This window comes from Lampris incognitus, chromosome 13 (genome assembly GCF_029633865.1).
Source record: "Lampris incognitus isolate fLamInc1 chromosome 13, fLamInc1.hap2, whole genome shotgun sequence".
NCBI lineage: Eukaryota > Metazoa > Chordata > Actinopteri > Lampriformes > Lampridae > Lampris > Lampris incognitus.
The window spans coordinates 29,460,956-29,480,955 of record NC_079223.1 but is presented as its reverse complement, the minus strand read 5'-3'; the positions used below and the strand labels follow the sequence as shown (position 1 = coordinate 29,480,955).

At 45.0% G+C, this 20,000-nt stretch overlaps 1 protein-coding gene across 2 annotated transcripts in view; it reads left to right on the top strand.

The window, feature by feature from the left end:
• ehbp1 (EH domain binding protein 1) overlaps nucleotides 1–20,000 on the top strand; it is a 256,601-nt gene that overhangs the window by 169,523 nt on the left and 67,078 nt on the right. For both annotated transcript variants that reach the window (XM_056292313.1, XM_056292312.1), the window contains exons 16-17: nucleotides 5,401–5,551; nucleotides 18,676–18,830. In XM_056292313.1, coding sequence (XP_056148288.1) covers nucleotides 5,401–5,551; nucleotides 18,676–18,830 — 306 coding nt within the window. The remainder of the gene's footprint in view (nucleotides 1–5,400; nucleotides 5,552–18,675; nucleotides 18,831–20,000) is intronic.

Below are 20,000 nucleotides of genomic sequence, written 5' to 3'. Positions count from 1 at the left end.
AATATTGGCAGTGTATTGGTGCACATTGTTGCTATTTAGGTATTATCAGTTTGAAGAACATGAGCATTCTTCCTCTGTTTCATACAATGGTGTGACATTTCTAAAACCACTCTTTAAAAGCAGTTAGTTGCTGTGTATCAAAATATATAAACTTTAGAGTCATTTGTGTCTGAGCACACAAATGTGTAGGTGGGTAGATGTGTCTGTTACTTTTCTTTGTGCATGTCTGTGTGTGTGTGTGTGTGTGTGTGTGTGTGTGTGTGTGTGTGTGTGTGTGTGTGTGTGTGTGTGTGTGTGTGTGTGTGTGTGTGTGGACACGATAGAGACCTAAAGCACCACTTGACTGTGAATTAGCCTGTCATGACAAATGTCTGGACCTGCATGACTAGCTGCCAGACTGGCTGGCAATCAGGGTGGTTGGCGTAGCCTTTTAGATAGTGATTGTGTTTATGTGTGTGTGTGTGTGTGTGTGGAGGGGGGTGCGTTGCATCTCTCTCTGCCAACGCCAGGCCTCTGTGCATGACCAGTGGTGCATGCCCCCCTCCCCCTTTCTCCTTACCCAGAAAAGAGCAGCCAAGTTGACAAATCTCCACACCCATCCAAAAAAAGACCCTCAGGAGCACCGAGGCCCTTGCCCTGACGCCAGGCCCACAGAGGAGCCCTCTGTCTCAGCCTTGTGCTTAGCCATTTGGCCCCTCTTCCCCTGGAGGTCCACAGCAGTCAAAGGAAGACACGGTACATGATTGTTCTTGCTGTGGCCGTTTAAAAAGAGAGGCCTCTTCCCCTCCCCGGACTCCATTCTCTGAGCGGGGCTGTGCATCGACCAACTACTGGCGCCCTTTCTCTCGTCCATCTTTCCTTTGATCGCTCACCGATGTGTCTGGTCTGGTTTGTGTTCTGTTGCTTACCAGCGGCGCCCTCCTGTGGTTCTCGCATTGTCTTGCTGTCACAGTCTGGTATCGCAACCTCAAAGGCAGCGCACTTATATTGGTATATAATGTCCGGTGGTATTTTTCAGGGGATGTTGGTTAAAATACATTTCATTGTTTGTTTTTGTACTCTCTGGTGTTGGGCATGTGGACACACCTGCCACCCTAAGCGACAGAAAATGAAACAGCACGCCAAGGGAAACCTCACTTTGCAATGAACTTTAGAACAGCTAAGAAGACGTTTTATGTATGTGAAAAGCTTGCCGGCTGTTCTTTACTGTGATCCTTAAGAGCAAAATTCCACTTTGTCATTTTCTGCAAATCTCTTTTAATTGTTAAGCTGTTGCTCATCTACTAAAGGAAGTTAAACTTGACATTATTTTAACCTTAACTATCAGTGTGTTTACATGCAAGTTATACATCTGATTTTCATCAGCTTAAGGCAGTACCTTCATTTAACTGACATCTAAACACATTAAGCTATCTAAATCAAATTAAGATCTAAATTGATGCAAGCATAATGCAGTAAACAGAATTAGATTTATGGGGGCATCCGGATAGTGTAGCGGTCTGTTCCATTGCTTAACAACATGGGGATCATTGGTTTGAATCCCCGTGTTACCTCTGGCTTGGTCGGGCGTCCCTACAGACACAACTGACCATGTCTGTGGGTGGGAAGCCGGATGTGGGTATGTGTCCTGGTCACTGCACTAGCGCCGCCTCTGGTCGGTCGGGGCACCTGTTCAGGGAGGAGGGGGAACTGGGGGGAATAGTGTGATCCTCCTGCGCACTACATCCCCCTGGTGAAACTCCTCACTGTCAGGTGAAAAGAAGCAGCTGGCAATTCCACATGTCTCGGAGGAGGAGGCATGTGGTAGTGTGCAGCCCTCCCCGGATCGGCAGAGGGGATGGAGCAGCAACCAGGACGGCTTGGAAGAGTGGGGTAATTGGCCAAGTACAATTGGGGAGAAAAAGGGGTGGGGGGAATCCAAAAAAAAAAAGTGAGTGTACACATCTGACACATGGATGGTGTATGTGTTGTTGGTCAAACGGCACCAACATAGTCATGGTGAATTCAACATGGGTTTATTGGTCATCAGGGTTTGCATGTCGGTGTTACCCCTCAGTTTGACTGGGCTTCAGAACTAGATTCATCATCAGACATTCAGTTTACTGTTCTGTTGGAGAATTGGTCGTGCGCATGCATCAGGTCTCTGCTGAAATGATGGACAAAAAACACTGCAGTGACTGCATGCTTATAACTCTATTTATTAATAAACATATTATATACTTATTAATCATATATTTATCAATAAATGTTTCCACAAACTAAATTGCCCTCTTCATCGTATTCTTCAGGGTAAATTAGGTGTGCGGCCTCCTCTTCTTAATCCTCGGAAACTGATGCCGTTAGCGGGCGCATCAACAATACAGGTGTGCGTTGTCATCTGTTTTTGAGTGGCAGTAAACCGGCACTTTCTGCAGCAAGACTGAAACATTTATGCTCACTAACTTGAAGGAGTTCAATATCTAAAGCTTTTGGATGAGTGCAAAAACGGAAATGGAGACATTTTCTGAAAAGTCTTAAAATATGTTGGAAGCATGGTCACACATAATATCATTTACATCCCATAATTCCATCAACCAGCGAGTCTTGTAAACTCTAATTATTGAGGAGATTGCATGTAAACACCTCGATCAAACTATCACTTTAATTCAATTTTTCACTTTAATCAGGTTGACTGCAGAGTCTTTTGGATTTACGACCAAACAAACGCAGTCTTGTCACATTCTTTCAAATGCATCATGGGACTGCACAGAAACCGTGATTTCACTTCCAAAGGCAAACAGCTGCTTTGCCTCGAGCAGCTCCTATTCATTCCTCCCTTTGATTCCGTGATACCACGGTAAAACAGATAGACGGGACACATTCTGGCAGCTCTGAAACCGTACCCATGCTCGCACATGTGTATGCATGCACACATGGAAACACGCACCTACACACACTGGTTTGTTCCTAGATCATGTCATGCATTGTCCTCTGCCTTTCTGTATACAACAAAAAGCCTCTTCCCTGTTGACATTACTCAGCAGCCCCCTCCTAATATCGCTCCTCTTCTCTGCTCCTTTCCTTTCCCTCCGAACATATTCCCCTATATTTTCTAATCAGCGGCTCCATAGCTGACTGAGCTAGCGCTAGTCAGATGCATTTTTCTATAGCGCTAATCCTAGCCCCTGGATAGTCGGAGGCAATTTCCCATTTCCTGTCCCCAAAATGGCCGACAACAATAATGCAGTGGGATGTTTGGGAGTGTGATGTGGCCCAAGCTGTATGTACATACACAAACACACACTCAAAACGCCCAAACACCTACAGACATGCGTGCACAGTCCTGCACACACACATACACATATAGTCATTCGGATACGCCCTTCCATAGGCTCACAAATAAATACACAAACACACATATGCAGTTGTAGTAATACATCCCTCATCGTCAGATACACGCATTCACACACACACACGCACGCACATGTGCGTGCACACACTCACACATACACAGAGACGACAGCACACTTAAACTGGTGGTTGTATCCATATCTGTAGAGGCCAGATAGGATAACAGAAGCAGTCGACAGCCGGAAGGGCATCAGTGACATTACTATTTATCATATTACATTTATAAAGACTGGGGCATCATGGGAAACAGGCAGGGAGGGAAGGAAGCAGAGAGCAAATAAAAGATAGAAGGAACGAATAATAGAAGAAAAGAATGAATGAATTTAAGACGGGTAACCTGGATGGAATGGAAAACAAGATGGATGGATGGGAAAAGAAGAGAAAGGTTAAGAGGAGGAAAGAAAAGTTGAAATTGAAGGTTTTTAATGGTATACGCACCACTCCCATATTTTATTTGATAAAACACGGGAAACTGCCTTTGCCTGTTTTGCTGCATGCACACATCAGTGTGTGTGTTGCTGATTTAACACTTGGCACCTTGCTGAATGTGATCCAAGACAGGCGTCTTCTCCTGGTGCGACATGTGGAACTTTTCCACCCAGACTGAAAAACCTTGTTTCTCCCTGTCCTTCACTCAGTTGTTTTTTCTTTCTTTCTGCTGTCCCATTCTCTACATCGCTCTGCTATCTCTCTCTGCTATCTCTCTTTCAATTCTCTCTCTCTTTCCCTTCTCTCTCTCTCTCTCTCTCTCTCTCTCTCTCTCTCTCTCTCTCTCTCTCTCTCTCTCTGTCACTCTGTCACTCTGTCACTCTCTCAGAGGTGTGTCCTTTAGTCCCTATGAGCATCCCCTTGGGGGTCTTAAGCGACACACACACACACGGAGACACATGGTGCACATTAGGTTTGCCACCATTTACAATTCCACCATGCCATTGTCCCAGCCTAACAATGGCAACAAACAAACAATTGACATGGAAATGAAGAGATGTAGCTCATTAGCGGGCGCTGCTTGTTTTGTTAATGGGTAAATGGGTAACTCCAACAGGCCCAGCCCTCAAGCCCTTGCTTCAATATGGAGGAGCGTGATTAACAGGAAACCACAGGGAGCTACAAGAGTGACAGAGGAGTATTTCGCCCCTCTCCCCTGGGTGTGCTGTTTAGATGAGTGTGTGTGTGGTTGGAAGGGGTTTGTAAGGTGATGTTTTTGAGCGTCTTTTAGTATTTTGTATGTTAATTTGTGTAGATGCAAGGCTGTGTGTGTGTGTGTGTGTGTGTGTGTGTGTGTGTGTGTGTGTGTGTGTGTGTGTGTGTGTGTGTGTGTGTGCACGCACATGTGATCTTTTTGTGTATATTCAAAGAGAGAATAAGAAAAAAATCACATGTCGTGGAGTGGGGATGTGTGTGTGTGTGTGTGTGTGTGTGTGTGTGTGTGTGTTTGTGGTCTCCTGTGCTATCAGCTGGATCAGATTGGATAGTCCTGAAAATGGCATTTCTGTCATTACTCTGATGGAGGCTGCTCAATACTGTATCAGTGCATTGCCAAGACTATGTGTGCGTGTGTATGTGTGTGTTGTGTACCCAGCAATACTTTCCTTACTGTAGGGTCCACCATTGGGTAAGGAATGGATTGTGTACATCCATTTGTTAATAACACTCTTAAATGTGTATTTTTGGCCACTGTGTAAAGTATAGTCAATTTTATTTGTATAGCCCAATATTACAAACATTGTACTTGTGCCCAATCAGACCCCAAACACAAACATTTATACATTTCTTTGTGTTTGTGCGAGTGTTTGTGTGTATGTTTTCCTTATCAGTCGGATGTGGCCAGGTGGAAATTTTAAATATACAAAGAAGACACAGACCGAGTCGTCTTGTCCATATAATTCTGTAACCACACTAAACAACATTCCTACCAGTCATTCCCCTACTGTGTGTGTGTGTGTGTGTGTGTGTGTGTGTGTGTGTGTGTGTGTGTGTGTGTGTGTGTGTGTGTGTGTGTGTGTGTAGGAGCGTGATGCAGAGCGACGGAGGCAGCTTCGAGAGAGAGCCAGGCAGCTGATAGCTGAGGCTCGTTCTGGAGTCAAGATGGCCGACATGAGTGTTCTGGATCCCTCTGGCACTGAGAAGAGCAGGGGAAACAAAATCACCCCTGTTGGAGGTCAGAGTGCACGTGTGTGCGCACACACACACAAACTCTCATGCACACACTCCCACACTTAGATTCTCACTCTCGCTCTCTCTCAAACACACACACACACACTTACACATGCATGAGAATGTGCCTGAACACACACCTACAAACTGACAGACACATGGCAGCATGCACTCCTGCTGACACACACATATGAACATATGATTCACACACTGCATGTCAGGTTATAAAGCTCATTTCAAGACAACCATCGCTAACCAATGTCCTATACAACTTGCAAGTGCAACAAAGCAAACCAAAAATAAAAAGGGCTGCAGCCAATAGATAAAACAGTAGGCATATACAACACACACACATTGACGCACACAGTCAGATCATATCGATTAAAAAGCGAAGGAATGGAGACAGGGTTTGAGTGAGTGCATGGCGGGGACAGATGTTGTACTATAGGGGAGGGTGTACCACAGTCTAGAGGCTGCAGCACAGTCTAGAGGCTGCACCACAGTCTAGAGGCTGCAGCAGCAAATCCACGATTTCCACTAAGCTTCAGGTTTGACTGTGGACTAGCCAGTATGATCTGGTCTGAGGACCAACGGGACCTGGAGATATAAGAACTGTGATAATGTAAGAAGGGGCCAGCCCGTTCTAGACCTTAAAAATATACGGAAGCATTGAGAAGACTTATATCAGCACACATATATCAACACACATACAGAAACATGCACACAACACCAAACTTACACCGTCATACATATACACATGTAGAAACTCATTTACACATTCAAACAAGGAAAAAATGTGTGCGGTGTCATTTACAAACACATAGACACATGCAAAGATGTACTTTCTTTCAGGCACTCACACGTACACTCACACACTCAAGCACAATGCCCACAATGTAGGCAAAAGGTTTTAGCTTTGGTATACATAGTGTGTGCATTAAATGCATACATATGAATTCCAACTGCATTCTGTCAGGAAGGATTTTCCTTTCCTATTTTTCACTTTTAAAAATCCGCTACTCTTGTTTCCTGTAGGAGGTTTGAGTTTGATGAAAAGGCTTTGTGATATACACACACACACACTCGAAATCACACTAGCAAGCACACAAACTTGGACAAACACAACGAGATACACATTTCCATTTCGCTTTCTGAAGGTATTCTTGCTAATCCTCAGGAGAAAAACAAAATGTCATTGGACGCCGGTTGCAGGCTTCAAAAGCACCGCCCTCACATTTAGGACTGCAATTTACCCGCAGATTCCTCTCCGGCCTCATCAGCCCGGTAATTGTTAGTTAATCAACGTGGCACTTTGTGCAGCTGAATTACACTAAAACAAACCCTAACTCTTCTAGCAGCCACTGTTGGGGGGTGAGGGGTGGCTAATGCCTTTGCAACACTCTCCCGCTGTTTTCCATTTCCTTGAAATCGGGGTTATTATGGTAATGACCATTATTAGGCTTCTGTATATTGTGTTTGGCATTCCTTTGCATTACAGGAGGACATCTACCCCTTTAACCTTTTGTAAATGGGCAAGGCGTCGACTACACAAATGAATGAGAAGCAAGAGGATGAGAATATGAAAGAAAGCTCCTAAATATTATTGGAAATCGGTATCTCCTTGGTTTTTAAAAAGATGTAGGAGGCCAACAAAACTGCCTAGCGACTGAGGGGAGGACAACTAACTGCAGGTTATCAAAGTCCAAGTAGTCGAAAAGACTGAGGATTGAAGGGAGAAAGGGTCATTTTTTTTATTCCTTTGCATTAAATCTTTTTAAAATGTGCCTCTTATGAATTCCACCAGTTAATAAGGAGAGGGTGTGTTAGGGAGAGCACGAGCTCTAAACCTTATTGGGAATTGGAGTTTTGCTGTTTCAGAGAGGGTACCTCAAGTGTAAAATAAATTGCGATGGCAGCAGTGTAGCCTAGAGCGAAGACAGACCCGGTCATAACCCTAAAGGTCTCAGGTTTAATCCCAGGGAAAGCACCCCCCCCCCCCACACACACACACACACACACACATACACACACACCTCATGAATTAACAAAAACCCTTACTAACTCCCTCACTCTCATTCCTTCCAGATACGCATGTCAGATAAAATGACCCAAAAAACGCAAAATTAATTAATTAATTAATTAAAAGGAATTGAAGATCGAGATAGATGTAGGACATCTTCCAATGCACATGATCTGATACAACAAAACCCCTCATGCTGTTTAGTTGAGTGCCTGCGTTGCTGCAGCTCAGGTGTCGGAGGGGGGGGTGGTGCAGGTGAGGGGGTGGCTCTGTCACTGGGGCACCTCCCATCACAGACGGCCCAATGGATGTGGCTAACAACACCTTCAAAACTTAACCAGATGTTTTCAGACACTTAAGGCTCTTTCAGATTATGTCCAGTAAGGACATTTTGGATTAAATGACTGTTCTTGGATCAAAAAAAAAAAGTTATTCTCGTCAGGAAGATTTGCACACTAGAAAACGGGGCACATATGGAGATGAATGATCACAGGTTATCTGATATGTCTCAAAAGGCGCTCATTGAATTGATGTTCATTACAAAGTGAGAGCTCCAGAGATCTCAGATTAAGTGATAAACTGAGAATTTAAATATTGCTTAATGGCCTCCTACTACTACTACTACTTTCGGCTGCTCCCGTTAGGGGTCGCCACAGCGGATCATCCGTTTCCATTTCTTGCTTAATGGCCTCCTATCGCTTCGAAAAAAATTTGTTTAGAAATGCATTCTCTTCCCTCTTAAAGGCCTAGGGGAGAAGTAAAATATGTATAATAATGACAACAATTCGATCATCTTTTGTTGGATTTCTCATGTCCAGGGAATGTGTAGACCTGCAGTGTTAGCTTCCTCTCGTTAGTTTTAGTTTATGTTTTGGTTGTTTTCACTTTTCACTGTTCTCCTCCAATTCCTTCTCCATTTCTTCCCCCTTGAGCTTAACTCCCGTTGGCTGGTGTCTGGATTGCTCTCAGATTTCAGTCTCTACTGGTTTCGAACTATTTCACACTACAGGATAATCTGGGTCCACCATTAGCCCCTTGTGCCCCTACACTGTCCTGGCTAGACCGGACTCACTTCAACGATGAGGTGGTCCCAGCAGTGTTAAAATCATCTTGTGTGACCTAGCCTCTAGCTTTTACACCTACTTCACTACTCTGTGTCCAATAACTTCTAACGGCAACAGCAGGCTAATCATTTTTCAGCAAGGGCGGCTGACTCCCCCTAGCTCGAAACGTCCTGCTTAGTCGTTTGGAAACCAAAATCGCACCAGCAATCGTTGGCTAAAGGGGCACTGACCTGGCTGACTAGAGAGAGAGAGAGAAAGAGAGAGGAGAATAGGAGAGACATCAGAATGTTTGAGGCTGAGAAAAGAGAAGGGACACGGAAGCCTGTCAGGTAGAAGAGGAAAGAGTGAAGGGTTAAAGGACAGAAACTCAGCAGTTACGTAGGACAGAGGAGAGACGGTAAGCTCCTCGCAGGTTGACAAAGAGAAGCGCTGAAGATCAGTGAGACAGAGCGAGAGCAGGACATATTTAAAGAACACAAGGAAGGTGGAGCAAGGGTGGCGTTTGGTTTGTTTGGTTTTTCAGTCTTTCTGAATTGGGCTAATTGTGGATCTCATTAAAAATAGAGTTGGAGGAAAAGGAAGGGGAGAACGAGAGGAGGAAAGAGGGAAAGGCTGTGGGCCTAGATACACAAGGCCTACCGAGCAGAACGGCTAATCCTAGCCCCCACACACTCTTTCCCTCTCTCTCTCTTTCCCTCTCTCTCTCTCTCTCTCTCCCCCCAAGCACCATTCAGAGACCTCTAATGCAGCTGGGGCAGCCCCCACCAAGCACTCGCCTGCCCGCAAAGAAACTTTCCAAACTCCATCACCATGGTCTCTCGTTAATTAGGCCCCAGCCAGCCGCGCAGGAACACTGCTCGCTAGCGCGCTCCGCATCACAGGCAACAAATTAAAAAAAGGAAAGAAAAAAAAGGAATGGGGGGAGGGGCTCTTATTTTCTTTCTCTCTCTCTCTGCCCCCCCCCTTTCTCTGTCTCTCTCGCTCTCTTTCCGTGTCACCAGCCTGTAGTGGGAGGCTTTCGAAGTTGGACGCTGTTGACTTGATTTTTGTTTTAATCTAAGGCATTTTATCCATGCAGCCAGAACCTCTCTGTTCGCCATTTGGGTTTTAGCCAATGTTATTTTTTTCCTGATTAAGAGACATTGTTCCCTCCTCACAGCCCCTGAGAGCCTTAATGGAATGTGTGTTTTAAATCTGTGTTAATTGTTAGGGTTTTTTTTTTTCTTTTTAATCTATCTTTTTTTCAAACTGGAATTGATGTGTCAAGCTACGCACGGGAAAATGCACACACCGGGAACTGCCCACCTAATCAATATAGACTAGAGCTTGAATCAGGCCTGAAATTTTGCACCCAGCCTGGTCATAGCCCAACAACACTGCCCCAACCCCAAGCACCAGCATGATATTTTGAACCTGAACCCGATAACAGCCTAGCCCATTCTCTTAACAATGCGTTTTCCCACAGGCGAAAAGAGAGCTTCCTCATTAAATCTTATAAAGGATATCAGCTAAAAGCAAGAGTCATTCAATTTCAAACGTTCTGTATTCATGAAAACAACCTTAAAATGGCTTGAAACATAGGGCATATGAATTAAAATCAGGATAACGAAAAATATGTAATCTATGTACCGTGATAACAGATACGGAGGAGAACAGACCCAGACCGTTTTCAAGTCTGATTACACTCACACCCTAAAATGAATACAAGTATTAAAGCATAGGTATATAAAATAAATTAAGATAAATAACCTAGCCTTAGGTATGGAACAAGCCATATACACAGCCAAAACATTAAAACCACTTACCTGTCAGTGGTTTTAATGTTTTGGCTGATCGGTGTAAATTTAAACAGATAGGATATGTCATCTGTCAGAACCAAAATGTAATTGCCTGAGGCTAGCCATGATTTCACATTTGTCAGCATCCATTTAGGCTTTTCTCTCTAATACAAAAGAAGCAGATCTTGCACTGGTTAATTGATTAATAAGTCCGGTTAATTGATCTCTCACTGATCAATCATCAGATCCGATGTGAGGTGGAAACTTATGACCAAAGTTGCCTAGAAAGGCACTACAAATAAATAGCTAAATGAGTACAACCTGAGCCAGATGGGAACCCAAAAATATTTCAGAACTAAAAACCAAAACTAACATGAACCTGTCGGGTCCCGTTGCCTCCCGTCAGGTTCAAGCAGAAATGTCAATCTCTAATATAGACAAATGCCCTAAAATTGTCCGTCCAAGCCTTCTGAAAGACTGCTGCCTTGTTATAATATCAAATCCACTTCAAGTTTGTGTGCGTGCATGCGTTTGTGTGTGTGTGTGTGTGTGTGTGTGTGTGTGTGTGTGTGTGTGTGTGTGTGTGTTTGTGTGATTTAACTCTGTCTCTCTGCTTTGTGTGTTCATTTGAAAGGTTGTCTGACTGTTGTTGGCATATACTAACAAAGCCTTGTTTTCCCCTCTCCACTTATCCCTCTGTCTCTCCATTTACCACTTCAACTGCTTCTTGATTAGTTTAATTTGTTCTTCCTTTCTTTCTTCCCCCCTTCTTTCCTTCCTCCCCTATCCATACCCATAGAAATGGTAGATGGAGTTACAGGTGATGATGGTGTAGATGGCGAGAGGGTTGAGGAGGAGGAGGGGAGGGCTAATGAAGAGCAGCTCGACGATGCTGATGAGGCTGTCAGTACTGACACATTTGCATCTGCCTTTGATACTAACTCACCGCCAGCCGAGGCCCCTCTCCTGGCCACCTCCAGCACCCAGGGGCCCCTGGAACTTACTAACCCTGGCTCTGAGCTAACCTCTTTGGGTAAAGGCACTGGGCTGGCACTGGTTGAGGCCGCATGGTTTCACTGTCCTGCCTGCTTTTTTCACTTTACAACAGCTTGCTGCTTCTTTCATGCACTCTTCCATGTTTCTCACTCTCATCTCTCACATGCTCACACACTTATCCACTTGTAAGTTTGTGTTAATTTATGCTCAACCAACACAAATGTCACCCAACAGAAATTAAGTGTTTGGTGGGTAGCTAGCATTTATGCTTTGGCTAAGGGCTCTGTTTTCTCTGTGGTAAGAGGCTATCGAACGTGGCAACGATTCCACAGACTGAATGTTGGTGACATAAGATTTTGGAGATCTGCAAGATTGAAGAAAACTGTTGACATACATCATCACTGCCGAGTAACAGCATAAATTAACACTTAGAGCCTCGTTTACTTACATAGCTACTTATGACTTGAAATAATCACTCCCCCTTTTCAAATTTCAAATAATTCATGTTCCACTCACACAAACGTGCTTATTCTCTCTCTCTCTCTCTCTCTCTCTCTCTCTCTCTCTCTCTCTCTCTCTCTCTCTCTCTCTCTCTCTCTCTCTCTCTCTCTCTCTCTCTCTCTCTCTCTCTCTCTCTCTCTCTCTCTCTCCCTCTCTCTTTGTGTCCATGTATAACTCATTCAGCCCCTGTGTTGGTCGTTAGCAGGTATTCACCTTTCTCCTTTGACCTCAGCGTCCTACTGGCGATAGCCATGGCTTGTGTTCCCCCATTTGGTCCTTAGCAGTGGAACTATAGTCCCTCCCACACTGTACAGTTGTGGTCATCTTGCACATTTAGCGTATGTCACATGGTATAACAGGAAAAAAGTAAAATGCTGATACATCCTACAAGTGTCACTGTACGATCTGAAGTGAGTTTATCGTCACATTGAACGAACAGCGGCAAATTATCTATGTCGGCCAAAAGCTAGTCGGCCAAGGCCACTGAAAAAAGGTGACCTGGTCCTGCGGATATGAGATAGCATGGGAAGACAATTCTCCAAAGTTGGCTTGAGGTATAGTAATATCTCAAGATATTTTTAACACAACAGTCTCCACACAGGTACTTAAGACTAGCGGATTACTCTCATTGATTCCCTGACAGCTGTACACATACAAATACACACACAAACAGACACATTCAGAGAGAGTACTAAGTAGTGCCATCTTTTTGTTGAAAATCAGCAACCAGGGGGGCGTAGCGGTCTATTTCGTTGCCTACCAACACGAGGATCGCCGGTTAGAATCCCCATGTTACCTCTAGCTTGGTCGGGCGTCCCTATAGACACAATTGGCCGTGTCTGCGGGTGGGAAGCCAGATGTGGGTATGTGTCCTGGTCACTGCACTAGTGCCTCCTCTGGTCAGTCGGGTCGCCTGTTCAGGGGGGGAGGGGGAACTGGGGGAACAGCGTGATCCTCCCACGTGCTATACGTCCCCCTGGCAAAACTCCTCTCTGTCAGGTGAAAAGAAGCAGCTGGCAACTCCACATATATCGGAAGAGGCATGTGGTAGGCTGTAGCCCTCCCCGGATCGGCAGAGGGGGTGGAGCAGTGACCAGGATGGCTCGGAAGAGGGGGTAATTGACCAAGTACAATTGGGGAGAAAAATGGGGGAATTGAAAAAAAACCCAAAAAACAGCAACTCTATATTCTCTCAGTCAAAACCTCAATGGGTGTCATCATTTTCTACCATGCGCCTATTGACCTACAATAGTGTCATTGCTGTAGTTTTTGTCATCGTGTTCCCTGCCACAATCACTGAATTCTTCTGACTGCTAAAACTTGATCAGAGCTGATGACTCTGTTGATGGGCACTCTGTTGGCTGTCTTTAACCCTGTCACACTGATCAAACCGAAGCAGCCAACTATCAAAATTTTGTCTGAGATGGCCATACAAGGGCAGACATCACATAGTGGGCTTTAGAAACAGATTTACAGGGGCACCCCTGTGGCTCACCTGGTAGAGCACATGCCACATAAGGCTGAGTCCTTACTGCAGCGGCCTGGGTTCAAATCTGACCCGGGCCCTTTGCTGCATGTCATCCCCTGCCTTTCCTGTCTCTCTCTCGACCATCGCTAAGGCGGAAAATGCCAAAAAAACAAAAACAAAACAGATTTACATGTCAAACAAAACCATTTCTTTCCTCCTTTTGCTAGGACTTTTTTTTTCAAGAAGTATTGACTAAAGGAACACCATGAAAAGTGCTTCCTTGACCAAAACAAAGTAAAATCATATCTTCAGGAAAGCATTAGCTTGAGTCCTCAGAGGTAAACTAATTATTCTTTTGCTTTTAATTTGCGTGTGTTTTTCTTCCTCTATTTCCTGCCGATGTGAGATAGGTAAGAGCACAAGTGAGAGGCGGAAAGAGAAACATGAAAACGGACAAACGCTTGCTCTGACTTTGAAGAGCCACTATCTCCGTGTCTTTTTTTCCTTGCCGTTAGCGTCTGTGTGTTTTCTCTTTGTTGGCAGGATATTTCTTGTCATCCCTAAAAGAAATGAATGATGATGATTTCATTCCGCCTCACTCATTGATATAATACAATGAGTCTGTCACTAGTTTTTTTCCCCCTAACTTCAGCATTCCCCCCAGTTTGCCTCAAGTCCAGGGCAGTCCAGCTCCTACCTCCTTTATGTGTATGTCTCCCTGTGCATATCTGCACAGCCTCTCTGTGTCTTTGTATTTGTCAGAGTCACGAGGCACTTTGTGCAACTGGTCTCCCAGAGGAAATGTAATCCCAACGGTGGCACCCAGTACTTAAAGCTACCACAGTGCATTGCTTCTGACCCATCGAGTCAAATGGACCTGTATGTGGTCCAATTTTGAAGTCATAAAATCTAAGTCAGCATTTTTGAGCCATGGGCTCCATCAGCATCCTGTCATTATTTATTTTTCTATTTTGAATACCTCAGTAAGGACTGTAGGCAACACGTGCTTTTCAGATTCTGACATTTCGCTATGTAATATAAAATTGCTTGTTAAACCCTCATTTTGTGAATTGTGAAACAGTAGTGTAGAGATGCAAGTTGCCAAGAAACTGGCATTCTCTACACCCCAGGTGAAAAGTTCATTGGTTGGAGGTGTTCGGATAGCATAGTGGTCTATTCCTTTGCCTACCAACATGGGGATTGCCAGTTCGAATCCCCGTGTTACCTCCGGCTTGGTCGGCCATCCCTACAGACACAATTGGCCATGTCTGCAAGTTGGAAGCCGGATTTGGGTATGTGTCCTGGTCGCTGCACTAGTGCTTCCTCTGATCGATTGGGGCGCCTGTTTGGGGGAGGGGGAACTGGGGGGAGTAGCATGATCCTCCCACACACTATGTCCCTCTGATGAAACTCCTTACTGTCAGGTGAAAAGAAGCGGCTGGAGACTCCATATGTATCGGAAGAGACACGTGGTAGTTTGCAGCCCTCCCTGGATTGGCAGAGGGGGTGGAGCAGTCATCCCTTCACCTGCCTCTCTCCACCGCCAGAAACCACAGTATGCAGCCCATCTCACAGGGCCCTCTTCCATCTGCGGTGCATCTGCGTCATGGTGGTCTAGGTGTCTTCGCCTAGTGGTGTTTGACACTGTGCCAGAAGGTGGGCCAGTGAATAGGGCTGGGTATGGCGGTGTGCAGCAGGCACTCTAGACGCGCCCCAGGCCCTTCTTTCTGATCTCTGTGCATCTCTTATATAGTTGTAGGGGAGGGGTCATGCTAAGGATGGTTGCGTCATTGAGCCATGAATCCAACCCCACCCTAAAAATCTTGAACACGAAACTGGTGGAAAATGGAAAAAGGGGGCTATTTCCACAATCCAGTACTACATAGATCCCAATCTTGTCACATTTTTTTCAGCATTTATTTTTCAACATTTATAATGTGTTTAGAAACAAATCTCTGAATTTCCTTTCCACGGTCTTTAATTATACTTTGATGTTTGTCTCGTTTCTTCCCTAATTGCTTTCTGAGTTGTGCCTACGTTCTTATGATTTTACTGTCGTACTTTTTTCTTTTCCTCTCTCTCTGCCCCTCCCCCTCAAGAGGCTAATTACCTCTTGTCAGGCCATCCTTGTAAATAAAAATTTTGCAGGGCGTCCGGATAATGTAGTGGTCTACTCTGTTGCCTACCAACACGGGGGTCGCCAGTTTGAATCTCTGTGTTATCTCCGTCTTGGTCAGACGTCCCTACAAACACAATTGGTCGTGTCTACGGACAGGAAGCCGAATGTGGGTATGTGTCCTGGTCGCTGCACTACCACCTCCTCTGGTCAGTCAGGGCACTTGTTCGGTGGGAGGGGGAACTGGGGTGAATAGCGTGATCCTCCCACATGCTATGTCCCCCTGGCGAAACTCCCCACTGTCAGGTGAAAAGCGGCTGGCGACTCCACATGTATCGGAGGAGACATGTGGTAGTCTGCAGGCCTCCCCGGATCAGCAGAGGAGGTGGAGCAGCAACCGGGACGGCTTGGAAGAGTGGGGTAATTGGCCAAGTACAGTTGGGGAGAAAATTGGGGAAAATTCCAATAAGAATTTTGCTCTGAAGTCGCCTGCCTGATTAGATAAAGTTTACATACATAAATAAATAAGAAATTGATAATTGCCACTTGTCAGTCCCGTTCACAGATTAGCCCGTTAGTTTTTTGCTTATTGATACTTCAAAACTCATAAACATTGTGTTCATTTGTGAAGTTATCTCATAGAACTGGACATCCAGATCTCTTCAACTTGTGTTGACCAAACACTATTTCAGGTGTATAACCAGGTTATTTTTCCTATGGAGACAGAGCTGACAGAGCCTATGGTGGAGCTAACTTCTGGGTTTTCCTCATAAAAGAAAATTTAAAAAATCCCTAAATTGCACCATAAAACTGATTCTGACAGTCACCATTCTGGTGATCATCTCATACCATCTGCTCCATATCAGTCCATCACTGCGTCCAAAGTGGTTCCTGCTACCCCGAACTCCTGTCTTTTGGTATACATGTAACACCAACACATTATGTACGTCTGTGCATGTGTGCATGAGTGTATGTGCACGTGCAGGTGTGTGTGTGTGTGTGTGTGTGTGTGTGTGTGTGTGTGTGTGTGTGTGTGTGTGTGTGTGTGTGTGTGTGTGTGTGTCTTGGTGGAGGTTGACATGCATGAATCAGCTTCCTGCCTGCTCTTTCATCTCAGTCCATGCAGTGGCCATGCCTCTCGGGGGATGTTGGGTGGATATTAGTGTGTGGTTACCAGCCCATGAAAACTGGAACTGTACACAGCTACTGGGACCCAGAGAGAGTGACAGAGAGGAGATAAGGAAGCAAGGAAGGAGCAAAAACTACCCTGAGAAGGAAACAAAGAAAAGAAATTCGTAATTAGGAATGGAAGGGAAGATGAGAACAGAAAAAAAGATGAGAGCTTTGAGAGATGTGGAAAGAAAAAGAAGGGGAGTCAGAAGATGTTTGGGAAAGCTCTAGAGAGGAAGTAGTGGTTGGGGAGAGATGGGGACATTCAGATTGAATGAAGTTCTAGAGAAAGATGAGTTTGAGAGATGGAGGGGTTTGAAACAGATGGAAAGCAAGGATGAGGTAGTTTCTTGAGCAAGGTTGTTTGACAGTTAAAACGAGGACAAGTGGTAAATACAGAAAGACAACCACGATAGAAAGAGCAGAGAGAACAGAGGGAGAACAGAGCAGTGAGAGAAAGAAAGACAGAGAAGTCTTTTGGCGTGAGGTGAAGACTGAGATTAGCAGGTTGTTTTCATGGCACAGCCGGCGAGGGCATTCTGGATTTGTTACCTCACAATTTCAAGCAACATTTCTCTATGGGTGCAGAAACAGGTGGAGCAGAACAGGAAAGCATGCACTCATCCTCTGCTTGAATATCTCCGTCCCATATTTTGATCAGCTGTCGACCTTTCAATGAAGTTGACATTTACAAATATGGCTATCTCTGCTACAAGCAAGCTAGAAAATTCAGGAATCAGTAGCTCCATGAGAGAAACTGCTGGCATTGCTGTGTCTGTATCAAGAGCAGACTGATCACTCCTGCCTCCCATTCAGTATGCAGTACCGCCAACCACGATCATTCTTCATCGATGGCTGTCCATTGAAAGTTAGAAAGTTATGGGCTGCTAAAAGAGGAGAGATGAGGGGTGAGAGAACAAGTGTGAAGGGTTGTAGTGAGGGTGAGAGAAAGAGAGATGGGGAGAGTGACAAAAAAGATATGGAGAGTAGAGAGAAAATGTGTGTGTGTGTGTGTGTGTGTGTGTGTGTGTGTGTGTGTGTGTGTGTGTGTGTGTGTGTGTGTGTGTGAAAGTAGGAAAGCTGAGACAACTCGTGACTGAATGTTCACAGCCCTGCTCTGTGCAACCTTGGCCAGAGTCAAAAGCATGTCAAACAGACACGTGTGTGTTTGTGGGTGTCTACAAACGTTTGCATGTATTTTTATATGTTAGTGTGCCTCTGCGTGTTTGCCTTGATTTGTGTTTATCCAGTGAAAGTCAGCGTGCATGTTTCTGTCGGCGTGTGGGTATGTGTGCAAATACCTGGAGTGTGTTCCGTCCCAGCTGTCTCAAGTCCTTAGAGGAGAAAGAGCACGAGCGGACGGATGAGAGAGCGTGAGACAAAACAAACATCATTAAAATGATATTAAAAGAAAAATAAACATGTTCATTCTCATTGCTCCCTCTTTCTCATTCTGTTTTTTGCTTGCCCCCCCCCCGACTCCTCTTTCAATCACCCTCTGGTTACCGTGGTGATATTCCTATTCGTGTATACTCAGCGACTCTCTACAGTACAAACAGGACTTAAAGCTGCCTAGCCTGTCCAGATCCCTATCTGTCTTACACACATACACACACACACACACCTTTCTATTCACTTGTATGAATATATGTATATCTCCCTTATCAAAGACTGGGCCTGTGTGTGTGTGTGTGTGTGTGTGTGTGTGTGTGTGTCTACCTTATCAGTTACTGTGGCCAGGTAGAATCATATAAGACTTGAATGCAAATTAAGTTGTCATCACTTTCGCTCTTTTTAAAACTGCTGTGTGTGTGCGTGTGTTTGTGCATGCGTGTGTGGTTTGTTGCTGTTCTTGCATTTAATGTGTTTTGATTTGTCAGTTTGTGTTCACATTTTACCGTTTTTTCATCTTTTCTTTCTGTCTTGCTTGTCTCTGTCCATCTGTCTCTTAATTCTCTCTCTCTCTCTTGCTCGCTCGCTCACTCACTCTGTCTCGCTCACCCCCCCCCCCCCAGGAATGAACAGCAAGCATGTGGACCTGAAGCTGAAGAAGCTGGTGGAAGTTAAACCAGGCGGAGCCACCTCCCCTTCTTCACCTTCCTCCACCTCCTCCTCTACCTCACCCACGGCCTCATCTTCCTCCCTGCTCAGCCCTGCCGATGGACTGGAGGTACATGTACACACACACATACACTCACATTCACACAGACGTCACCGAAGGACCTGGAATCTTTGTCTTTCTTTTCTCTCACCTCGGATCTCTTCTTTTCTCTCTCTCTTGCTCTTTTTATCGCTGTATCTTGTTCTCGACCCCTTTTTTATTCTGTCTCTCCCTCACTTCACTCCACTCCTAATCTTTGTCTGTTTCTCTCCATCTTTCTGCTCTTTCTGTCCCTCTTTCTCACTCTCCTTTTTCTCATTTACAGTAATTGGTTTTGTCTAATTGAGTATGATGGGTAATGGCGGCACGGTGGCGCAGTGGTTAGCGCGGTCGCCTCACAGCAAGAAGGTTCTGGGTTCAAGCTCCGGGGTAGACCAACCTTGGGGGTTGTCCCGGTTCGTCCTCTGTGTGGAGTTTGCATGTTCTCCCCATGTCTGCGTGGGTTTCCTCCGGGTGCTCCAGTTTCCTCCCACAGTCCAAAGACATGTAGGTCTGGTGAATCGACCGTACAAAAACGCCCCTAGGTATGAATGTGTGTATGTGTAGTGTGTGTGTGTGTGTGTATGTTGGCCCTGTGTGATGGCCTGGTGGCCTGTCCAGGGTGTCTCCCCACTTGCTGCCCAATGACTGCTGGAATAGGCTCCAGCATCCCTGTCACCCTGAGAGCAGGATAAGCGGTTCAGATAATGGATGGATGGGATAGAATTTCATGCTCAAAGCTGTTTGATAATTTTAGTTTTGTGTGGCATTTCTGGTTATTGCTGTTATTTTGATATATGTTCTGTTTTTGCTTGTTGACTTTTAAATTAGCTGTTCTACTGTTAGACCCCAGGAAGAATAGTTGCTACTGAGGCAGGGATTAATGGGGGTCTAAAATAAAGAATAAAGAATCCTTATCTTTCTATTGTCTTATTGTCTGCCTTTGCCCCTTTATCACTCTATATAATGCTTCTTCCCCTTCATCTTTTTATTGCCATGTTATGTCTTTCACCATCTCTTTCTCTTTACCTTTTTCACTCCTTCCAAATGTCCGTCTATCTCTTTCTCTCAGATACAGCCCAGTATCTGTCTTTTCTTCATCTTCTTTCTTTCCCTCAACCTGCCTCTTCCTCTCCCTCTACAAGTAACATCTGTCTCTCCATGGATCCCCCCCCCCTTCACTCTCGTTTCTCACTGCCC